This window comes from Plutella xylostella, chromosome 8 (assembly GCF_932276165.1).
Source record: "Plutella xylostella chromosome 8, ilPluXylo3.1, whole genome shotgun sequence".
NCBI lineage: Eukaryota > Metazoa > Arthropoda > Insecta > Lepidoptera > Plutellidae > Plutella > Plutella xylostella.
In genome coordinates, this window is record NC_063988.1 from 10,047,348 (window position 1) to 10,070,396 (window position 23,049).

A 23,049-nucleotide genomic window follows, 5' to 3' on the forward strand; every position below is an offset into this window, starting at 1 on the left:
GTCTGAAACGGTTAAATCGGCGACCCGAAAACTGAATATACAAAATTATTTGGCGTTCTTGGGAAGTGTGGCTTCCATGGCTTGTCAACTTGTATTCTGCATTTGTCTAGTCCACCAATATCAAAACAAATTTGAAATTGGCGGCCATTTGTACAAATGAGAGCAATTTCCAATGGGGTGATTACTTTTGGCCCACCTTGTATATCTTTGCGAAATGTCAGCTTTGATATTTTTACCCGTTTCTGAGAAAAAGAGAGCCGGACAACAAAGTGATCCTATAAGGGTTTCTTTTTTCCTTTTGAGGTACGGAACCTTAAATAAGATTTGATGAAACATTTGAAGTTGGTGACAGATAGACATAGAAATATCCACATCATTAAGTTCACAATCATACTAATAACGGGATTAAACTAACAAATTGAATTTCAGAAGTCAGTAGGGGCGGCAAAAATTGAATGGCCTACGGGCGGCAAATTTGTAAATCCGCCACTGCTATCCACTAGAGGAGCGAGGCAGCGGAGCGGTGCGCGGTGTGCAGGCAGCCTTAAATGGGGAATCTAAATTGACAACATAGTGGCTCACATAACACCTACCTGAGCAGTGATCAGTTTTAATTTGTATGGTGCGGTGGTAGTGTAGTTGTGTACTACTAGGTGGCGACTTTCCCGCGCACCATACTAAGCATACTTACTAAAAAAATTAAACAAACGAGTACTGAAATTGTTTTACTGTGTTGCTATTGGACCTAGATCAATGATCCATTTCACTCTGTCAATATCGGAAACGGAAATGAGCAAGAGACTACTCATTACTCGTTTGTTAAAAAAAAAAAGTACCTACTTACCTATAACTGTATCTACGAACATGACTGTATGAAATATTAAAATGACTTGAGAAATTGCACTTCTAAAAACATAAAAATAACTAATACCTACTTAATAAAAATAATTTCGTGTGTTCAACTTTTCGTTCAATTTCGGTTATTCCGCCTAAAAATGATATTGAGTAATAATATTGGCGATGTTACATAATAATTTTGAGTATTGTAACAATATATTAGTGGTTTACGTTAAGTGTAGGATGTTCTACCTCTAAACAGATGATAGTTGATGTACAATATAAACTTTTAACAAGAATAACATGTGTTTTATTAATTTAATTCTGCCTCTACCTGCCATGGAACTAATAATCTCGCTAACAATTTTTGTAGCCTTGCAGCTAGGTAGGTATAAGTAAGTATGTCAAATAAGTTTAAAAAACATAATATGGCCAGCTCGCCAGCTGATAGTGATCAGCCTCCTACACACTAGTTTATAGTGTCAAGTGTCAGGTATATACCTAGAGTGTGTAATTTCCTTAATTTGTTTTTGCAAAACTTAGCTGAAGAGCAATTCTATACCTACATAAACAATTCATTGTAACAAGTCAGGGTCGTGAATCGAACCTGCATCTCTGGCTGCTGCATAGAGAAAAAATAAATATTTGTGAATAGAGTACCATCTCGAGGACTTTTTTGTCATACTCTATACGTCATACTGAGTGCCAGCGCCATCTCTTTTTAATACACATCCTCCCTGGGCTGCTGGCTACCACCGCTCTCTGTACTAGAGCACTGCCGCTGTTGCATTGCATCACCAGGCCTGGCGCAGGAGTCCTTCAATCCTTGCCCTCGTCACAGAAGTGTGTCTGTTGTACACGTACATATGAGCAAGATTGACTGGCTCACACGCTAATCCGGCAAACTAAGAATAATAATAGGATCATGATAAGTAAGACTAAGTAAATAGAGGACCTATGTTCAGATCGCCCAGCAGTTTACGGTTAGGGTCAGGCCACGGAAGATATTAAGTAGGTACTTCTCTAACAAGAAGGGTCAGGCATTCTCGTGTACTTATATTCCTGGGGTCAGGCTGTATTTTATCCAGCTAGTGCTTCTTCTGGGGACAGACTCGGACCACTGGACACAGAGTACCGTAACAACTGTCATTGTCAAACTCTGTGTCAAAGTTACAGTGACAGTTGTATCAGCTGAATTTTAGGCGCGATCTGCGAGCGGCCAATTTTGTTATGTTTACCTTTACTTTACATTTACAAAAAACTTTGTAGAATTAGGTAACTACGTAGGGCCGTGAAATTATATTGCTTACATTTCAGATCATTTTGATTTCTCCTCCTTACTAGTGTGTCGTGATTGAAGTATGGAAGAAGAATCAGTAACAGTTATACGAGAAAGCACTCGAAATTTGGTGAGATTGAGTAGAAGGAACCACCGTGGTGAGGACACGGATTTAAGAAGATCTATTCCTGATTCCTGGTGCGTATTATGAATTTTAAACTTTATGAAAAGATTTGAGGTTAGATCCAGTTTATGACAATAAATACCATTTAAGTATTTAAGGGTGGGTTGCGATCTTTGTGATGCTGTAACGCATAAATGCTTTATTTATTTAACAGAACAATAGTATGCATACAACAATATTTCTAAGAAACCTGCAGCCTAATTCTTTATAACATGCCTTGTAGGGTTCTTTTAATAAGTTACCTTATAATTTCTACCATCTTAAACGCATTTTGACTACTCCTTTCAGTAAAAGTTCGGGCACAGTGGTCGACATAGCCAGCAAGTTGAAGACCAAATCTCCAGTGTATGTGGATGAGCTACGCACCCTCAAGAATGCTCTATTAGAAGACGCTAAGAATATAGACATTGTTCTGAGCACCCACGGAGCTCTGAGGGGCCTTGTGAGAGAAATATCAGGTAGGGCATGTTACAGTCAGGTATAGTAAAACCTCTTCAGCTTGAGACTCAAGTAAAAACATATTATAACTTTAATAAAATACAATTACTTAAAATCTCATCTCAATTTTTAAATCTAAAGGATTTGGTGTCTCCGGGTTACCAAGGTCATACACATCAATCGGTTTATACATCAATTGTGAATATGCTATGCACTAATAATTAGGAGCAAATTTTTCTTTTCATCAATTTTGTATGTAAAACTTGAAAGAATACTTTCTAAATCATATACATTTAGTCACATGTAGGTACATAAACTAAAATAAGTAATTGATTGTCACAGGTCATGACACCAAGAAGCAGGTGGAAGCTACAGGGTGCTGCTGTAACCTGTCTCTGGGCGACGAGCGCGGGGCGCTGGCCTTGACCAAACATGTGGCCCCATACCTAGCTGTGGGCATTGATAGTCTTAGTTCTGAGTTGGCTGTAAGTATCTTCACATATAATTTATCCAAAGCAAATTTCAAGAGGTGAAATTCAGTATTATGTGCCATAGAGGTTCCACTGTTGGGCCCCTTATGCAGTATGCCAATGCCATATACCTAAATACCATTGAATAGCAGCCACAGTCATTGACATCCATCATCTACAAGTTCCTTTAAAATAATATATAAACATTACATTGTTATTAGTGCCTATTTGTTTCTTCGAAAGTCCCATAATCTGACACACCCCGGCATAAATGTCTAATTTCACCACTGCTCCTCCAGGTGACCAGTATCTGGTCTCTTGGCAACCTGGCGGGTTCCTCCGCGCGGGCGGGCGCGGCGCTGGCGGCGCAGGGCGCGCTGGCCAAGCTGGTCACGGTCCTGGGCTCCACTGCCGATGAGGAGGTTGTTGATGCTGTGGGCTATGCTGTCGGCCATTTTGTTTACCAGTTGAAGAGCGATTTGAAGTGAGTTTTTATAGTGGTTTTTACTTTCTAATGTGCTATTTAGGGATGTATCAGTTTCTTTAAAAATATACTTAGTGAATTCATGGTTAAGAAAGAAAGAAAGAAAATAATATTTATTGCCGAAACATTTGCAAACATGCGGAAAGAATCACTAGTACTAATCCTATTTCTAAACATAATTATTCCTATATGTAAATACAGACTTTCGGCAAAAGGTGCCATGCTCAGCATTTGCTCCCGTAAACAGATGTTTTGTGACAGCGCTGTTTTTCAGCACGTCCCTGGGTGTTGTGTTAACTAAATAAATAGAACATTATATGTGAGTGGTGTGTGTCAGTGTGAATGTATGTATGTATGCGTGTGTGTTGTGAGAATGTGTGCTTTGGTATGATTATATGGTGGTTTATATGTGGTTTTTAAAGTTATTAGTTAATTGAGTTGTATTATAAATTATTGCAATTACTTTGTGTGTGAAATGTGTAAACATAGATCGTAGAAAATAAATCAGTCATTTGTATTTTCCAGGGTTGAACATCTTCAAAAATTACTGCAAATATTATCTTCAAGAGACCTGCTATCGGCCTTCAGTCGTGTTCTCTTCACTCTGTCCTGTCATCCGGATTTCACATCCCTGCCAGAAGTAAACCAAGACCTGCTTCTAAAACTTCTAGAAAGCACTAAAGTAAGTATGGAATCATATCTGTCAAACGAAAACGGACCTCATACAAATGAACTATTATATCTAATTAGGACTTTGTCTAACTTGTGTATTGAGTGCAATGTTTGTGATATAGTTTTAGAGTACTTTGTTAGAAATAATTTTGGTTTAGTGTTCAAAAAGATTTTAACTTTAAATAATGTTGTGATGAGCAAATCTGTGATGTGGTTACTTGGTAACTTGTTGAAATATTCTACTGATAATTCTAGTAAAAATAAGTTTTTTTCTGAATTTTGTAATACCTAATAAATTTTAAATATTTTATTTCAAGTCATTTTTTCATTTTTCATTTTTAATTTCCTAACACTAATTAAGTGAAATAAATAGAGATTTGTTCTAGTGGCAATAAATATATTATAATATAATAATCAATACAATAGTAAATAATCATAATGGTATTTCATAGATTAATATTGATAAGGCTACAAATTGTTTTTAAGACCGCAGTACTCTCAATCAAAACCGCCTTGCTTCTAAAATCTATGTTATTAAGATACATCCCTATAATCATACACGGATATAGTAAAACGAATTATTTTCTGTAAGTACAGCTAGTCAATAAGCTGGTCGATAACTTGATACAATTATAAATTTTCGTGTCGAAATATCGTAAAAGTGATGTGCATAGACCAGGCTTATACCGGTATAATACCGGTTTTCATAACTTACAGAAAGCGTCACATATACATGACATATTCGACAAGAATTTGAATATTAAAATTCACCTAAGACTAGAGCTAAGGTGATTATTCGAATATGGATAGCTATATTACTAGGTATGTATTACAATAATTAAAACATAGAAATACAGAGATCAAACACTGGATAATTACATGGACTCGATTGTAGGGCAGGTTTTCACGATAAGAGTATGTAAATACCTAGAGCATAACCCGAGTTGCTTAATTGACTGTAGTGGTCCGAAAACGCAAAGCGGGCATACTATTAGGGTCTTATCACACTGCTGCACTCGTCACTCACACGCAATAACTGCCAATTTCATGCCCTTATCGAGAAAACCATAGCATTACAGACAAAAATGACACCAAAATACGCTTTTAAACTATACGCGTTTTTAGACGATTTGTAAAAATACCATATTTATTATGAAATTGTACCATAATATTTATATATATTATGAGAAAAAAATCTCGTCCTTCAATAATTATGCTAGCTACTTTTAGATAATAGAATACGAGCTTACGCTTTCACTGAGAGTACTACAGTCGTGTAAATTTATTTAGGCTCAGACACCACTCAAGTTCCGTTAAAAGCACGTTTATGGACACGATAGCTTTTTCTTTCTGTGAGGTTTAAAACAGTTAGTCAAGTAAATTTTGGTCTTCAAAATCTGCTGAATCGTATATACTCCTCCGTTGTCGATTGGGTAGTATCCTGTCCAGTATTTTCCGAAACCTGTTGCGTCTGAGTGGCGTGGCGGGCGCGAGGAGTAGTTATGTGTCGGTGGCCGCGTGCTGCTTGCGATGTTGCCGTTTCGGCCGCGCCCGCCCCTCCATTTGCCCGGTGTTTGCTGAAAGACAAAATGAAACAGTTTTGATCTTTATAATAATCTTTTTTATTACGAGCAGAGTCAGCAGAGGGTCTTAAATCTCTTTACTCGCTTTTCGAAAAGAAAAAAAAGGGCATGTCAGAAAATTTCGTTACCGGTTAAAACCGGTACAAGATGTTTTGTTATCGATAAACATGGCGTTAAGATGTTTAGTTATCGATAAACTGGTTAAATTCATTCTACATTTATTTACCTGCTTGTTCTTCGGTGGTCCTCCCTGTGTTGACATTTTCATTATTCATGACTTTCTTCTTAGACTCGTATCCATTAGCTCTAGGCCGTGTATGAGCTAGAACAAAAATGACAAACGTTATTACTGTTCTAATGCATTATCTCGTTTTATTTTTAATTTAAGTATATATTATTTGTGTTAAGCTGTGCCATCGGTAATCAACAAGAGCCACTAAATTAATTTCTTAAAGGACTTACTTTCCTACTACTTATACATATGCTACACCTACTTAGGTTTTCTGCCTACTAGGTATAAAACGAGTGCATTCATCTTTTACAAAGGTGGTAGGTACTCACGATTGGCATACACGGTAGATCTGTGGATCTGATGGCCGGTGGCCGACAGTTCGGGTAGAGTTATCGGTCTTCTATTATTGCGGTTGCGCGAACCCATTAGGTTGTAGTCTCTGAAATAATAATAATTATTGCTATAAATATTTCGTTATTTTGGTTAGCTAATCTTTGATAGTGTTTTTGGCGTTAAATAAAGTATTTACTTACTCTCTTAGGGGCTCTCTCCAAAAATCTGAGCTTTGGAGAGGAGGGAAGTGATAGGAATTGTGGAAGCCGAAACCTGCCTCTAGTCCGCTGGCACGAATTGACGCTTGCAAAGAGTTCTTCATACACTGCAACTGTGGACCGTAAGTACTGTGATTAAGCACCGTTTACAATGCTACAAGAATTATATTCAAGACCTACTACACAACATTGCATGCAAGAAACTTAAAAAGGTGTTGATCATGCACATTCGTATCTACTCGGAAAGGTGGCCAGATTGGTGATAATACGACCCAGTTATCAAGAAAACTGTTCCATTGTGATCTGATGATGGTATTTTTGCACCATCAGCAAATCAAAATATCCGCTTTGTTGAAACAAAAGACCGTATAAATCGAAGGTGTAAATTTTGATGTTCCAAGTACATGCGAACTTTTAAAACAATTTGAACGCGACAAAACGAGGACGGGACTATTGTCACAAGATATATAAAACTAATTACGTGTATTCTATGTGTTTATATATTTTAATTGTTATATGAGTCTACTGTTAGTAAATCTAGGTTACACAAGGTACAATCTAAAAACGTAAGCAGATGTGAGGAGAGTATACATAATTTTTGCGTATTTAATAGGACGAGAAAGATTATAACTTGGTGAAGTGGCAGTAGTACATAAGGAAGCGGTCAAACTGTGAACGGTAACAATTCAAGAAGCAGACAAACTTTAAACCCTCTAAACTCTCATATAATAACACGAAAGAATCCAATGTCTAATAATCAAACCCCAATAACTAATCCTCACGAATGAGTTTAGGGTTTCCTAATTCTATAAATGAATTATCAAACCCACTATAATTTAGCGACTACTGTTAGTTTGTCGTCAACATGATTAGAATGAGAAGCCAACCCCACCAATCCCAACTTTAACAACAACCATATAAATATAACTCGAATAAAATAAGAAACTCAATAATGTCAATTCTCAGGGCACAAATTCTAATTTTAGTGATATCAAAACCTTTAATTCTTTGTCAAAAACTCAATATTTCCACGAGCATCGCTTGCCAACGCCCCGTCCTTGCCGTCACGGGTAGAAACGCGACGTACGTGAGCCGAGCCGTCAAACAAGAGATTGGTGACGGCGCCGCCGGGTACCTCTCTGCGCTGGCGCTCGGCGTCCCCGCGCAGGCGCCGCACCAGCCGCTCGGCGTCCGCCAGGCGCGCGCGCAGCTCCGCGCGGCTCTCGTCGCCACCCTCTGGAGGGTTGTGGGAGGCCGCGGCGGTTAGCTCGCGAATCTTTCTGTAGGTTAGGGGTTATGTTACATGTGGTAAATGTTTATAAATAAATAGTATTTTAGGTAAGTCGTGCGATAAAAAAAACTAAATACCGGTATCAAATACCGAAAAAATATACCGGTTAAATTATTTAGAAATGATATTACAATGTTATTAAATAGCGTTAAACTTTGTCTTACTTCTGACGAATCGTGCCAAGGTGTCCAAGACACAGATTGAACATTGGAGTACAGCACAGACAACTTTTATACCGAAATTCCCAAGAAGACTCCTTTTACTTTAAAATCACGGTACATACTCGGCCTGCGCATCGACCAGCGTCTGCAGCTGCAGCGCCCTCGCCTCCGCCGCCCGCGCCGCGCCGCGCGCCGCCGCCGCCTCGCGCTCCAGCCGGGAGATCTCCTGCTTTAGGCGAGGCTCCTGGTGGGTGGAAGATTGGGTGATAAGTTAAAGAAGAAACATTACTGAGGTAAAGTCGGATGTACATCAGACAACTGCGCTATAATACCTACACAGAACGGTAGCAGAAGAGTTGATAACATGTCAGAAATCGATAGGAATGTTATCAGGCCATACAGTGATGGTTCAGTTCACAATCAATGGTTTCTGGGAATATTTGGATGGTCACGAATTACGAGAACAATAAAGGGTGGTTTTGCTTACTTCATTCTTCTCGGTATCTTCAGTCGATGGAGACGGAGTTTTCGATGACGATTCCTTGTTGAAAATCAGTTGGAATTGCAAATCTGAAATCAAATAAACGAATCCTTTATTAACACTCGATTAAAACACTTTAATACAGCCTTAACACATTAGCGATCTATCATCAGGAGACATCCTCTCATCTGTACTCTCAAAACCTGCCATAAAAGTATTGGTTCAGCGAAAATACAATTCAGAAATTTCGGCCGGCTCGTTGAAAATACCAACAAACCTCGGTTCCTCTCCCGCAACGCCTCGATCTCGGAGTGCAGGCCGCCCAGCATGAGCCGGTGTTGTTCCTGTAGGAACATCAAGCTGTGCTTCAGTATACCTCTCTGCTGGCAGTATACCCAGACCTTAGACCGTTAATAAAACCCACACAAACCTCGGTTCCTGTCTCTCAAGGCATTGATCTCGATACCGGACGCTGTGCTCGAGTATACCTCCCTGCTGGCAGTATACCCAGACCTTAGACCGTTGTCAAAACCCACACAAACCTCGGTTCCTCTCCCGCAGCGCCTCGATCTCGGAGTGCAGGCCGCCCAGCATGGGGCGGTGCTGCTCCTGCAGGAACCTCATGCTGTGCTCCAGTATACCATCCTGCTGGCAGTATACCCCCCTGCTGGCAGTATACCCAGACCTTAGACCGTTGTCAAAACCCACACAAACCTCGGTTCCTCTCCCGCAGCGCCTCGATATCGGAGTGCAGGCCGCCCAGCATGAGGCGGTGCTGCTCCTGCAGGAACCTCACGCTGTGCTCCAGTATACCATCCTGCTGGCAGTATACCCCCCTGCTGGCAGTATACCCAGACCTTAAACCGTAGTCAAAACCCACACAAACCTCGGTTCCTCTCTCTCAAGGCCTCGATCTCACCGTCACTGTCGCGCCTAGACAACAGTCTCCCCAGACATTGAGTGACTTCAGAACTTCAACTCGCTAGAAGACCAACTAACCTCGGTTCCTTTCCCTCAACGCCTCGATCTCGGAGTGCAATCCGCCCAGCATCAGCCGGTGCTGCTCCTGCAGGAACCTCACGCTGTGCTCGAGGTGCGCCGCGCGGCTGGCCGGGTCGCCGCTCACCACGAACCCTGGCTCTGAGGGCGGCGACTTGGACTTGATCTGGAAGGAAAGATAAAGGGTCATTGGCAAATGTGGATAATTGATTATGCATATACGGAGTAAAAGATAATGCCAGCCTTGCCACAATCAAGCAGCATCGCAAATCCATTTTGACGGATGAGTAATGCTGCTTAAGGATTTTTGATTGCTTGGTACTGCGAATAAATTAAGCTATATTACCTAAAAGTTAACTCTACCAAGCAACCTTTGTGTGCTGCCGTCTCTCTATTGGCAATGATAGAGAGACAAAGAGGTCAACAAGACAAAGGCTAAGTCTTCAGGATGAAAAGAAAGAATGTGATGACCTATTTGTAGAGATAATACAGACTGGCCAGTACTAAATATAACAGATCCGTAACGCAGGGGGCATACATCTCATCTAAAATGCATGGGAACGCTACTGTATACGGAGAAGGAATCTTTTGCATAATAAATAAACCAGGAAAGGGGAATAACGCAGTTTTCTCTTAGCTTATTAAATATTCTTACAGATTCCTGAATTAAGGGTAGGAACCTGAAGAGTTGGTTGGTTGTATGTACCTGGGAAAACCGTGTTGTCACGTAACACAGTGGCTTTTCCGATATGTCAATGACCGACAGGTGTATGCACCACCTAATTAGTCCTTTGTCTTTCGCATTTCCTCGAGTCAACACATAGTAACTATCAGATTACTACCAGTGTGAAGTTGGCAGCCTAAAGTTAGCAGCCTAAGTGTAGGCGACCAAATTAAGTAGGTTACGATTTGTACCACACACATTATTAAAATTAAGGCTAATTTCATATTACTAATAAATACAAATGTATTAAATAATGAAAATTTAAAACATCAAATGACAAAACCGCAAAATAAAAAGCAAAATAATTTTTTAAAAATCTATTCTCCATAAGTGGATGACGTTTCAACCACGAAGGAGTCGGAAAGCCACGACCAGACCTAGTTTAAATCGAAGGCTGGTTAAGTAACACCACCTGAAAGAAGTTTCATCACCATTGAAAGAGGATTACAGGTGTCAGTAAGAAGAAGAATGCTGAAATCTGGGGAAAAAATACATATTTCACAAAGATTTTTAAAAATTTCAGCCGAAAATGCATATGAGACCACAACGTCTGCTAGTTTTTATGATCGGCAATGATGATTACTGAAAACCATTTTCAGGATTTTCAGCTCACATGAGTACCTATTCAGTTATAGGTAAATAGGTATTTAGCGGCCTAAGTCGAAATATTACACTCATACCCTCAGATACCCTAGAAACAGGTGGAAAGCCACGACCAGACCTAGTTTAAATCGAAGGTTGGTTAAGTACCAACAGCTGAAAGAAGTTTCATCCACATTGAAAGAGGATTACAGGTTCTTGTAAGAAGATGAATGCTGAATTCCGGGAAAAAAAAAATAACATTTAATAAAGTTTATTGACATTTTAGATGGATACCCTCATGGATCCCCTAGAAGTAGTTGGAAAGCCACGACCAGACCTAGTTTAAATCAAAGGCTGGTTAAGTACCAACAGCTGAAAGAAGTTTCATCCACATTGAAAGAGGATTACAGGTTCCTGTAAGAAGATGAATGCTGAATTCCGGGAAAAAAAATACATACACATTTAATAAAGTTTATTGACATTTTAGATGGAAACCCTCATGGATCCCCTAGAAGTAGTTGGAAAGCCACGACCAGACCTAGTTTAAATCAAAGGCTGGTTAAGTACCAACAGCTGAAAGAAGTTTCATCAACATTGAAAGAGGATTACAGGTGTCAGTAAGAAGAAGAATGCTGAAATCTGGGGAAAAATACATATTTCAGAAAGTTTTTTAAAATTTTCAGCTGAAAATGCTGATAAGACCACAACGTCTGCTAGTTTTTATGATCGGCACTGATGATTGCTGAAAACCATTTTCAGGATTTTCAGCTCACATGAGTACCTCTTCAGTTATAGGTAAATAGGTATTTAGCGGCCTAAGTCGAAATATTACTTTTATACCCTCAGATACCCAAGAAGCAGGTGGAAAGCCACGACCAGACCTAGTCTCAATCGAAGGTTGAATATGTACAAACAGCTGAAAGAAGTTTCATCAACATTGAAAGAGGATTACAGGTGTCAGTAAGTGGAAGAATGCTGAATTCTGGGGAAAAAATACATATTTCACAAAGTTTTTTAAAATTTTCAGCTGAAAATGCAGATAAAACCAATACGTCTGCTGGTTTATATGATCGGCAATAATGATCACTGAAAACCATTTTCAGGATTTTCAGCTCACATGAGTACCTCTTCAGTTATAGGTAAATAGGTATTTAGCGGCCTAAGTCGAAATATTACACTCATACCCTCAGATACCCTAGAAGCAGGTGGAAAGCCACGACCACACCTAGTTTAAATCGAAGGTTGATTAAGTACCAACAGCTGAAAGAAGTTTCATCCACATTGAAAGAGGATTACAGGTTCCTGTAAGAAGATGAAAGCTGAATTCTGGGGAAAAAATAGACATTTCCCAAAGTTTATTGAGATTTTAGGTAGAAATTCTCATGAATCCCCTAGAAGCAGGTGGAAAGCCACGACTAGACCTAGTTTAAATCGAAGATTGGTTAATAACCAACAGCTGAAAGAAGTTTCATCAACATTGAAAGAGGATTACAGGTTCCTGTAAGATGATGAATGCTGAATTCCGGGAAAAAAAATACACATTTAATAAAGTTTATTGATATTTTAGATGGAAACCCTCATGGATCCCCTAGAAGTAGTTGGAAAGCCACGACCAGACCTAGTTTAAATCAAAGGCTGGTTAAGTTCCAACAGCTGAAAGAAGTTTCATCAACATTGAAAGAGGATTACAGGTGTCAGTAAGAAGAAGAATGCTGAAATCTGGGGAAAAAATACATATTTCAGAAAGTTTTTAAAATTTTCAGCTGAAAATGCTGATAAGACCACAACGTCTGCTAGTTTTTATGATCGGCACTGATGATTGCTGAAAACCGTTTTCAGGATTTTCAGCTAACATGAGTACCTCTTCAGTTATAGGTAAATAGGTATTTAGCGGCCTAAGTCGAAATATTACTTTAATACCCTCAGATACCCAAGAAGCAGGTGGAAAGCCACGACCAGACCTAGTCTCAATCGAAAGTTAGTTATGTACAAACATCTGAAAGAAGTTTCATCAACATTGAAAGAGGATTACAGGTGTCAGTAAGTGGAAGAATGCTGAATTCTGGGGAAAAAATACATATTTCACAAAGTTTTTTAAAATTTTCAGCTGAAAATGCAGATAAAACCAATACGTCTGCTGGTTAATATGATCGGCAATGATGATCACTGAAAACGATTTTCAGGATTTTCAGCTCACATGAGTACCTCTTCAGTTATAGGTAAATAGGTATTTAGCGGCCTAAGTCGAAATATTACACTCATACCCTCAGATACCCTAGAATCAGGTGGAAAGCCACGACCAGACCTAGTTTAAATGGAAGGTTGGTTAATAACCAACAGCTGAAAGATGTTTTATCCACATTGAAAGAGGATTACAGGTTCCTGTAAGAAGATGAAAGCTGAATTCTGGGGAAAAAATAGACATTTCCCAAAGTTTATTGAGATTTTAGGTGGAAATTCTTATGAATCCCCTAGAAGCAGGTGTAAAGCCACGACTAGACCTACTTTAAATCGAAGGTTGGTTAATAACCAACAGCTGAAAGAAGTTTCATCAACATTGAAAGAGGATTACAGGTTCCAGTAAGATGATGAATGCTGAATTCTGGGGAAAAAATACATATTTCACAAAGTTTTTTAAAATTTTCAGCTGAAAATGCTGATAAGACCACAACGTCTGCTAGTTTTTATGATCGGCACTGATGATTGCTGAAAACCATTTTCAGGATTTTCAGCTCACATGAGTATCTCTTCAGTTATAGGTAAATAGGTATTTAGCGGCCTAAGTCGAAATATTACTTTTATACCCTCAGATACCCAAGAAGCAGGTGGAAAGCCACGACCAGACCTAGTCTCAATCGAAGGTTGGTTATGTACAAACAGCTAAAAGAAGTTTCATCAACATTGAAAGAGGATTACAGGTGTCAGTAAGTGGAAGAATGCTGAATTCTGGGGAAAAAATACATATTTCACAAAGTTTTTTAAAATCTGGGGAAAAAATAGACATTTCCCAAAGTTTATTGAGATTTTAGGTGGAAATCCTCATGAATCCCCTAGAAGCAGGTGGAAAGCCACAACTAGACCTAGTTTAAATCGAAGGTTGGTTAATAACCAACAGCTGAAAGATGTTTCATCAACATTGAAAGAGGATTACAGGTTCCTGTAAGAAGATGAATGCTGAATTCCGGGAAAAAAAATACATATTTAATAAAGTTTTTGACATTTTAGATGGAAACCCTCATAGATCCCCTAGAAGTAGTTGGAAAGCCACGACCAGACCTAGTTTAAATCAAAGGCTGGTTAAGTACCAACAGCTGAAAGAAGTTTCATCAACATTAAAAGAGGATTACAGGTGTCAGTAAGAAGAAGAATGCTGAAATCTGGGGAAAAAATACATATTTCAGAAAGTTTTTTAAAATTTTCAGCTGAAAATGCTGATAAGACCACAACGTCTGCTAGTTTTTATGATTGGCACTGATGATTGCTAAAAACTTTTTTCAGGATTTTCAGCTCACATGAGTACCTCTTCAGTTATAGGTAAATAGGTATTTAGCGGCCTAAGTCGAAATATTACTTTTATACCCTCAGATACCCTAGAAGCAGGTGGAAAGCCACGACCAGACCTAGTCTCAATCGAAGGTTGGTTATGTACAAACATCTGAAAGAAGTTTCATCAACATTGAAAGAGGATTACAGGGGTCAGTAAGTGGAAGAATGCTGAATTCAGGGGAAAAAATACATATTTCACAAAGTTTTTTAAAATTTTCAGCTGAAAATGCAGATAAAACCAGTACGTCTGCTGGTTTATATGATCGGCAATGATGATCACTGAAAACCATTTTCAAGATTTTCAGCTCACATGAGTACCTCTTCAGTTATAGGTAAATATGTATTTAGCGGCCTAAGTCGAAATATTACACTCATACCCCCAGATACCCTAGAAGCAGGTGGAAAGCCACGACCAGACCTAGTTTAAATCGAAGGTTGATTAAGTACCAACAGCTGAAAGAAGTTTCATCAACATTAAAAGAGGATTACAGGTTCCTGTAAGATGATGAATGCTGAATTCAGGGAAAAAAAAATACACATTTCCTAAAGTTTATTGAGATTTTAGATGGAAAGCCTCATGGATCCCCTAGAAGTAGTTGGAAAGCCACGACCAGACCTAATTTAAATCAAAGGCTGGCTAAGTACCAACAGCTGAAAGAAGTTTCATCGACATTGAAAGAGGATTACAGGTGTCAGTAAGAAGAAGAATGCTGAAATCTGGGAAAAAATACATATTTCACAAAGTGTTTTAAAATTTTCAGCTGAAAATGCTGATAAGATCACAACGTCTGCTGGTTTGTATAAGCGGCACTGATGATTGCTGAAAACCCTTTTCAGGATTTTCAGCTCACATGAGTACCTCTCCAGTTATAGGTAAATAGGTATTTAGCGGCCTAAGACGAAATATCACTTTTATACCCTCAGATACCCAAGAAGCAGGTGGAAAGCCACGACCAGACCTAGTCTCAATCAAAGGTTGGTTATGTACAAACAGCTGAAAGAAGTTTCATCAACATTGAAAGAGGATTACAGGTGTCAGTAAGAAGAAGAATGCTGAAATCTGGGGAAAAAATACATATTTCACAAAGTTTTTTAAAATTTTCAGCTGAAAATGCTGATAAGACCACAACGTCTGCTAGTTTTTATGATCGGCACTGGTGATTGCTGAAAATCATTTTCAGGATTTTCAGTTATAGGTAAATAGGTATTTAGCGGCCTATACCGAAATATTACACTTATATCCTCTGATACCCTAGAAGCAGGTGGAAAGCCACGACCAGACCTAGTCCTAATCGAAGGTTGGTTATGTACAAAAAAATTTTTAGCTATCATCTGTAAAAATCATATAAACCAGCAGTCTTAGTGGTACCTTGAGGATTTCCACCTGGAAACTTAGAAAAACTTTGTAAATTATGTATTTTTCCCTAGAATTCGGCATTCTTTTTCTTACTGACACCTGTAATCCTCTTTCAATATTGATGATACTTCTTTCAGCTATTAGAACTTAACCAACCTTCGATTTAAACTAGGTCTGGTCGTGGCTTTCCACCTGCTTCTAGGGTATCTGAGGGTATAAAAGTAATATTTCGACTTAGGCCGCTAAATACCTATTTACCTATAACTGAAGAGGTACTCATGTGAGCTGAAAATCCTGAAAAAAGTTTTTAGCAATAATCAGTGCCAATCATAAAAACTAGCAGACGTTGTGGTCTTATCAGCATTTTCAGCTGAAAATTTTAAAAAACTTTCTGAAATATGTATTTTTTCCCCAGATTTCAGCATTCTTCTTCTTACTAACACCTGTAATCCTCTTTCAATGTTGATGAAACTTCTTTCAGCTGTTGGTACTTAACCAGCCTTTGATTTGAACTAGGTCTGGTTGTGGCTTTCCAACTACTTCTAGGGGATCTATGAGGATTTCCATCTAAAATGTCAAAAACTTTATTAAATATGTATTTTTTTTCCCGGAATTCAGCATTCATCTTCTTACAGGAACCTGTAATCCTCTTTCAATGTTGATGAAACATCTTTCAGCTGTTGGTTATTAACCAACCTTCGATTTAAACTAGGTCTAGTTGTGGCTTTCCACCTGCTTCTAGGGGATTCATGAGGATTTCCACCTAAAATCTCAATAAACTTTGGGAAATGTCTATTTTTTCCCCAGAATTCTTTCAATGTTGATGAAACTTCTTTCAGCTGTTGGTTATTAACCAACCTTCGATTTAAACTAGGTCTAGTCGTGGCTTTCCACCTGCTTCTAGGGGATTGATGAGGATTTCCACCTAAAATCTCAATAAACTTTGGGAAATGTTAATTTTTTCCCCAGAATTCAGCATTCTTCTTCTTACAGGCACCTGTAATCCTCTTTCAATGTTAATGAAACTTCTTTCAGCTGTTGGTACATAACCAACCTTCAATTTAAACTAGGTCTGGTCGTGGCTTTCCACCTGCTTCTTGGGTATCTGAGGGTATGAGAGTAATATTTCGACTTAGGCCGCTAAATACCTATTTACCTATAACTGAAGAGGTACTCATGTGAGCTGAAAATCCTGAAAATGGTTTTTAGCAATTATCAGTGCCGATCATATTAACCAGCAGACGTTGTGGTTTCGTGCGCGTTTTCAGCTGAAAATTTTAAAAAACTTTGTGAAATATGTATTTTTTCCCCAGAATTCAGCATTCTTCCTCTTACTGACACCTGTAATCCTCTTTCAATGTTGATGAAACTTCTTTCAGCTGTTGGTACTTAACCAACCTTCGATTTAAACTAGGTCTGGTCGTGGCTTTCCACCTGCTTCTAGGGTATCTGAGGATATAAGTGTAATATTTCGGTATAGGCCGCTAAATACCTATTTACCTATAACTGAAAATCCTGAAAAAAAATTTTAGCAATCATCAGTGCCGATCATAAAAACTAGCAGACGTTGTGGTCTTATCAGCATTTTCAGCTGAAAATTTTAAAAAACTTTGTGAAATATGTATTTTTTCCCCAGAATTCAGCATTCTTCCACTTACTGACACCTGTAATCCTCTTTCAATGTTGATGAAACTTCTTTCAGCTGTTTGTACATAACCAACCTTCGATTGAGACTAGGTCTGGTCGTGGCTTTACACCTGCTTCTTGGGTATCTGAGGGTATAAAAGTAATATTTCGACTTAGGCCGCTAAATACCTATTTACCTATAACTGAAGAGGTACTCATGTGAGCTGAAAATCCTGAAAATGGTTTTCAGCAATCATCAGTGCCGATCATAAAAACTAGCAGACGTTGTGGTCTTATCAGCATTTTCAGCTGAAAATTTTAAAAAACTTTCTGAAATATATATTTTTTCCCCAGATTTCAGCATTCTTCTTCTTACTGACACCGGTAATCCTCTTTCAATGTTGATGAAACTTATTTCAGCTGTTGGTTATTAACCACCCTTTGATTTAAACTAGGTCTGGTCGTGGCTTTCCAACTACTTCTAGGGGATCTATGAGGGTTTCCATCTAAAATGTCAAAAACTTTATTAAATATGTATTTTTTTTCCCGGAATTCAGCATTCATCTTCTTACAGGAACTTTAGAAAACTTTAAAAAACTTTGTGAAATATGTATTTTTTCCCCAGAATTCAGCATTTTTCCACTTACTGACACCTGTAATCCTCTTTCAATGTTGATGAAACTTCTTTCAGCTGTTTGTACATAACCAACCTTCGATTGAGACTAGGTCTGGTCGTGGCTTTACACCTGCTTCTTGGGTATCTGAGGGTATAAAAGTAATATTTCGACTTAGGCCGCTAAATACCTATTTACCTATAACTGAAAATCCTGAAAAAAGTTTTTAGCAATCATCAGTGCCGATCATAAAAACTAGCAGACGTTGTGGTCTTATCAGCATTTTCAGCTGAAAATTTTAAAAAACTTTCTGAAATATATATTTTTTCCCCAGATTTCAGCATTCTTCTTCTTACTGACACCGGTAATCCTCTTTCAATGTTGATGAAACTTATTTCAGCTGTTGGTTATTAACCACCCTTTGATTTAAACTAGGTCTGGTCGTGGCTTTCCAACTACTTCTAGGGGATCTATGAGGGTTTCCATCTAAAATGTCAAAAACTTTATTAAATATGTATTTTTTTACCCGGAATTCAGCATTCATCTTCTTACAGGAACTTTAGAAAACTTTAAAAAACTTTGTGAAATATGTATTTTTTCCCCAGAATTCAGCATTCTTCCACTTACTGACACCTGTAATCCTCTTTCAATGTTGATGAAACTTCTTTCAGCTGTTTGTACATAACCAACCTTCGATTGAGACTAGGTCTGGTCGTGGCTTTACACCTGCTTCTTGGGTATCTGAGGGTATAAAAGTAATATTTCGACATAGGCCGCTAAATACCTATTTACCTATAACTGAAAATCCTGAAAAAAGTTTTTAGCAATCATCAGTGCCGATCATAAAAACTAGCAGACGTTGTGGTCTTATCAGCATTTTCAGCTGAAAATTTTAAAAAACTTTGTGAAATATGTATTTTTTCCCCAGAATTCAGCATTCTTCCACTTACTGACACCTGTAATCCTCTTTCAATGTTGATGAAACTTCTTTCAGCTGTTTGTACATAACCAACCTTCGATTGAGACTAGGTCTGGTCGTGGCTATACACCTGCTTCTTGGGTATCTGAGGGTATAAAAGTAATATTTCGACTTAGGCCGCTAAATACCTATTTACCTATAACTGAAGAGGTACTCATGTGAGCTGAAAATCCTGAAAATGGTTTTCAGCAATCATCAGTGCCGATCATAAAAACTTGCAGACGTTGTGGTCTTATCAGCATTTTCAGCTGAAAATTTTAAAAAACTTTCTGAAATATATATTTTTTCCCCAGATTTCAGCATTCTTCTTCTTACTGACACCTGTAATCCTCTTTCAATGTTGATGAAACTTCTTTCAGCTGTTGGTTATTAACCAGCCTTTGATTTAAACTAGGTCTGGTCGTGGCTTTCCAACTACTTCTAGGGGATCTATGAGGGTTTCCATCTAAAATGTCAAAAACTTTATTAAATATGTTTTTTTTTTCCCGGAATTCAGCATTCATCTTCTTACAGGAACCTGTAATCCTCTTTCAATGTTAATGAAACTTCTTTCAGCTGTTGGTACATAACCAACCTTCAATTTAAACTAGGTCTGGTCGTGGCTTTCCACCTGCTTCTTGGGTATCTGAGGGTATGAGTGTAATATTTCGACTTAGGCCGCTAAATACCTATTTACCTATAACTGAAGAGGTACTCATGTGAGCTGAAAATCCTGAAAATAGTTTTCAGCAATCATCAGTGCCGATCATAAAAACTAGCAGACGTTGTGGTCTTATCAGCATTTTCAGCTGAAAATTTTAAAAAACTTTGTGAAATATGTATTTTTTCCCCAGAATTCAGCATTCTTCCACTTACTGACACCTGTAATCCTCTTTCATTGTTGATGAAACTTCTTTCAGCTGTTTGTACATAACCAACCTTCGATTGAGACTAGGTCTGGTCGTGGCTTTACACCTGCTTCTTGGGTATCTGAGGGTATACAAGTAATATTTCGACTTAGGCCGCTAAATACCTATTTACCTATAACTGAAGAGGTACTCATGTGAGCTGAAAATCCTGAAAATGGTTTTCAGCAATCATCAGTGCCGATCATAAAAACTAGCAGACGTTGTGGTCTTATCAGCATTTTCAGCTGAAAATTTTAAAAAACTTTGTGAAATATGTATTTTTTCCCCAGAATTCAGCATTCTTCCACTTACTGACACCTGTAATCCTCTTTCAATGTTGATGAAACTTCTTTCAGCTGTTTGTACATAACCAACCTTCGATTGAGACTAGGTCTGGTCGTGGCTTTACACCTGCTTCTTGGGTATCTGAGGGTATAAAAGTAATATTTCGACTTAGGCCGCTAAATACCTATTTACCTATAACTGAAGAGGTACTCATGTGAGCTGAAAATCCTGAAAATGGTTTTCAGCAATCATCAGTGCCGATCATAAAAACTAGCAGACGTTGTGGTCTTATCAGCATTTTCAGCTGAAAATTTTAAAAAACTTTCTGAAATATATATTTTTTCCCCAGATTTCAGCATTCTTCTTCTTACTGACACCTGTAATCCTCTTTCAATGTTGATGAAACTTCTTTCAGCTGTTGGTACTTAACCAGCCTTTGATTTAAACTAGGTCTGGTTGTGGCTTTCCAACTACTTCTAGGGGATCCATGAGGGTTTCCATCTAAAATGTCAATAAACTTTATTAAATGTGTATTTTTTTTCCCGGAATTCAGCATTCATCTTCTTACAGGAACCTGTAATCCTCTTTCAATGTTGATGAACCTTCTTTCAGCTGTTGGTTATTAACCAACCTTCGATTTAAACTAGGTCTAGTCGTGGCTTTCTACCTGCTTCTAGGGGATTCATGAGGATTTCCACCTAAAATCTCAATAAACTTTGGGAAATGTCTAATTTTTCCCCAGAATTCAGCATTCTTCTTCTTACAGGCACCTGTAATCCTCTTTCAATGTTAATGAAACTTCTTTCAGCTGTTGTTACATAACCTACCTTCGATTTAAACTAGGTCTGGTCGTGGCTTTCCACCTGCTTCTTGGGTATCTGAGGGTATGAGTGTAATATTTCGACTTAGGCTGCTAAATACCTATTTACCTATAACTGGAAAGGTACTCATGTGAGCTGAAAATCCTGAAAATGGTTTTTAGCAATTATCAGTGCCGATCATATTAACCAGCAGACGTTGTGGTTTTGTGCGCGTTTTCAGCTGAAAATTTTAAAAAACTTTGTGAAATATGTATTTTTTCCCCAGAATTCAGCATTCTTCCTCTTACTGACACCTGTTATCCTCTTTCAATGTTGATGAAACTTCTTTCAGCTGTTGGTACTTAACCAACCTTCGATTTAAACTAGGTCTGGTCGTGGCTTTCCACCTGCTTCTAGGGTATCTGAGGGTATGAGTGTATTATTTTGACTTGGGCCGCTAAATACCTATTTACCTATAACTGAAGAGGTACTCATGTGAGCTGAAAATCCTGAAAACAGTTTTCAGTTATCATTATTGCCGATCATATAAACCAGCAGACGTATTGTTCTTATCAGCATTTTCGGCTGAAATTTTTAAAAAACTTTGTGAAATATGTATTTTTTCCCCAGATTTCAGCATTCTTCTTCTTACTGACACCTGTAATCCTCTTTAAATGTTGATGAAACTTCTTTCAGGTGGTGTTACTTAACCAGCCTTCGATTTAAACTAGGTCTGGTCGTGGCTTTCCGACTCCTTCGTGGTTGAAACGTCATCCACTTATGGAGAATAGATTTTTAAAAAAATATTTTGCTTTTTATTTTGCGGTTTGGTCATTCGATGTTTTAAATTTTAATTATTTAATACATTTGTATTTATTAGTAATATGAAATTAGCCTTAATTTTGAATAATATGTGTGGTACAAATCGTAACCTTCTTAATTTGGTCGCCTACACTTAGGCTGCTAACTTTAGGCTGCCAACTTCACACTGGTCAGATTACTGAGATTTATAAGAAATGATAAAGGAAACTGTGTACTTACTTGTAATTTGGCAAAAGGAGCCGTCGGCACCAGGACTTTAGATGCCATTTTCGATTGTTGTAATCAAACACTATTGTTTTAGGCGCTTCCTTTGTCTAAGACCACCTCTCGGCACGCGCTCAGCTCCTCGTAATGATAATCCCACATCAGATCAGCTAGAGACGGCCTTGCGTATCGTAATTATCAAAAATAACGCAAAGCTAATTCGTATTGCTTGTCCATTGAGGTAGAGTTTCGCAACTGCTAATGTTGCAGGTCGCTGACCGCTGCGACCTTGACTTGCTAATGAATTGACACGAGAAAGCACTAGTTTGTTGAATGTTTTTGGTTAATTTTTGGGTATTTTTTCGGTTTTGTCGGTGCGGCGGCCGGCCTGGCTGTGCGGGCGGCGGCTGCGGGGCGGCGGGGAGGTGCAGTGTCTATCGATCGCAACGCGCGCCGCTCGGCGCCTATCCTGGCACCCCTGCGACTTTAACGACGCGATTTCCACACAGTGCCCTGACTGTTTCTTCGCGAGGTGTGCATGAGAATAGTCCCCCGGTTTCCTTCTACCGCTGACTCACGGGCACTTCTTTGCCTGCTCATCCGTGCCAGCGTGGCGAGCTGCCAACTGTGCTGATGGCTTTATGCTGTATAACTAGACTCACGTTATTACTACATTATGGCCAATTACTGTTGTATTTATGGCAAATGGGAAACTTAGTTGTTACCTGCCTACTTTGTCAAACGTGTTTCCATATTATTATGGTTAATTTGTAGGTGTGGAGGTAAATGTGCGTACCTAGTGTACCTACCTGCCTACTAATTCTCATCGTACATTGTTGGACTAGTTAATTGAACTTTTTTATAGAATCGTAAATCTACATAGATAAAACTACTACGGTTTTGTAGTAAGTATGTACTTACCTAGGTTCTTACTAGTTAGTTAGTAGTTACTACATTGCTT

General features: G+C 38.5%; 2 protein-coding genes across 3 annotated transcripts; one reads left to right on the plus strand and one right to left on the minus strand.

Annotated features, from left to right (window-relative positions):
- Positions 1–2,036: 2,036 nt before the first annotated feature.
- LOC105389373 lies at positions 2,037–4,680 on the plus strand. The gene is made up of 5 exons (XM_048622613.1): positions 2,037–2,314; positions 2,589–2,758; positions 3,081–3,223; positions 3,508–3,692; positions 4,218–4,680. Exons 1-5 carry the CDS (start codon positions 2,199–2,201, stop codon positions 4,654–4,656), a joined length of 1,053 nt encoding a protein of 350 aa, XP_048478570.1. The 5' UTR covers positions 2,037–2,198; the 3' UTR covers positions 4,657–4,680.
- Positions 4,681–4,751: 71 nt separating this feature from the next.
- LOC105389372 (coiled-coil domain-containing protein 74A) lies at positions 4,752–22,695 on the minus strand. Of its 2 annotated transcripts, none has more exons than XM_048622614.1 (9): positions 22,104–22,695; positions 9,663–9,828; positions 8,670–8,752; positions 8,305–8,426; positions 7,818–8,010; positions 6,713–6,843; positions 6,509–6,618; positions 6,174–6,269; positions 4,752–5,941 (listed from the first exon to the last, which is right to left on the minus strand). In XM_048622614.1, exons 1-9 carry the CDS (start codon positions 22,149–22,151, stop codon positions 5,865–5,867), a joined length of 1,026 nt encoding a protein of 341 aa, XP_048478571.1. In that variant the 5' UTR covers positions 22,152–22,695; the 3' UTR covers positions 4,752–5,864. The 2 variants fall into 2 exon arrangements, with proteins under 2 accessions (XP_048478571.1, XP_048478572.1); XM_048622615.1 differs by having other exon boundaries at positions 7,866–8,010; positions 22,104–22,688.
- Between the last annotated feature and the right edge of the window lie 354 nt (positions 22,696–23,049).

Excerpts from the sequence above, each read along its gene's own strand:
- LOC105389373 (XM_048622613.1), top strand. The coding sequence starts at position 2,199 with ATGGAAGAAGAATCAGTAACAGTTATACGAGAAAGCACTCGAAATTTG. Across the intron at positions 3,224-3,507 it reads GTCTTAGTTCTGAGTTGGCT|GTGACCAGTATCTGGTCTCT; the intron begins GTAAGTATCTTC and ends CTGCTCCTCCAG. Across the intron at positions 3,693-4,217 it reads CAGTTGAAGAGCGATTTGAA|GGTTGAACATCTTCAAAAAT; the intron begins GTGAGTTTTTAT and ends TGTATTTTCCAG.
- LOC105389372 (XM_048622614.1), bottom strand. The coding sequence starts at position 22,151 with ATGGCATCTAAAGTCCTGGTGCCGACGGCTCCTTTTGCCAAATTACAA. Across the intron at positions 6,844-7,817 it reads TGTTTGACGGCTCGGCTCAC|TTGCAGTGTATGAAGAACTC; the intron begins GTACGTCGCGTT and ends TACGGTCCACAG. Across the intron at positions 5,942-6,173 it reads GACCACCGAAGAACAAGCAG|CAAACACCGGGCAAATGGAG; the intron begins GTAAATAAATGT and ends TTTGTCTTTCAG.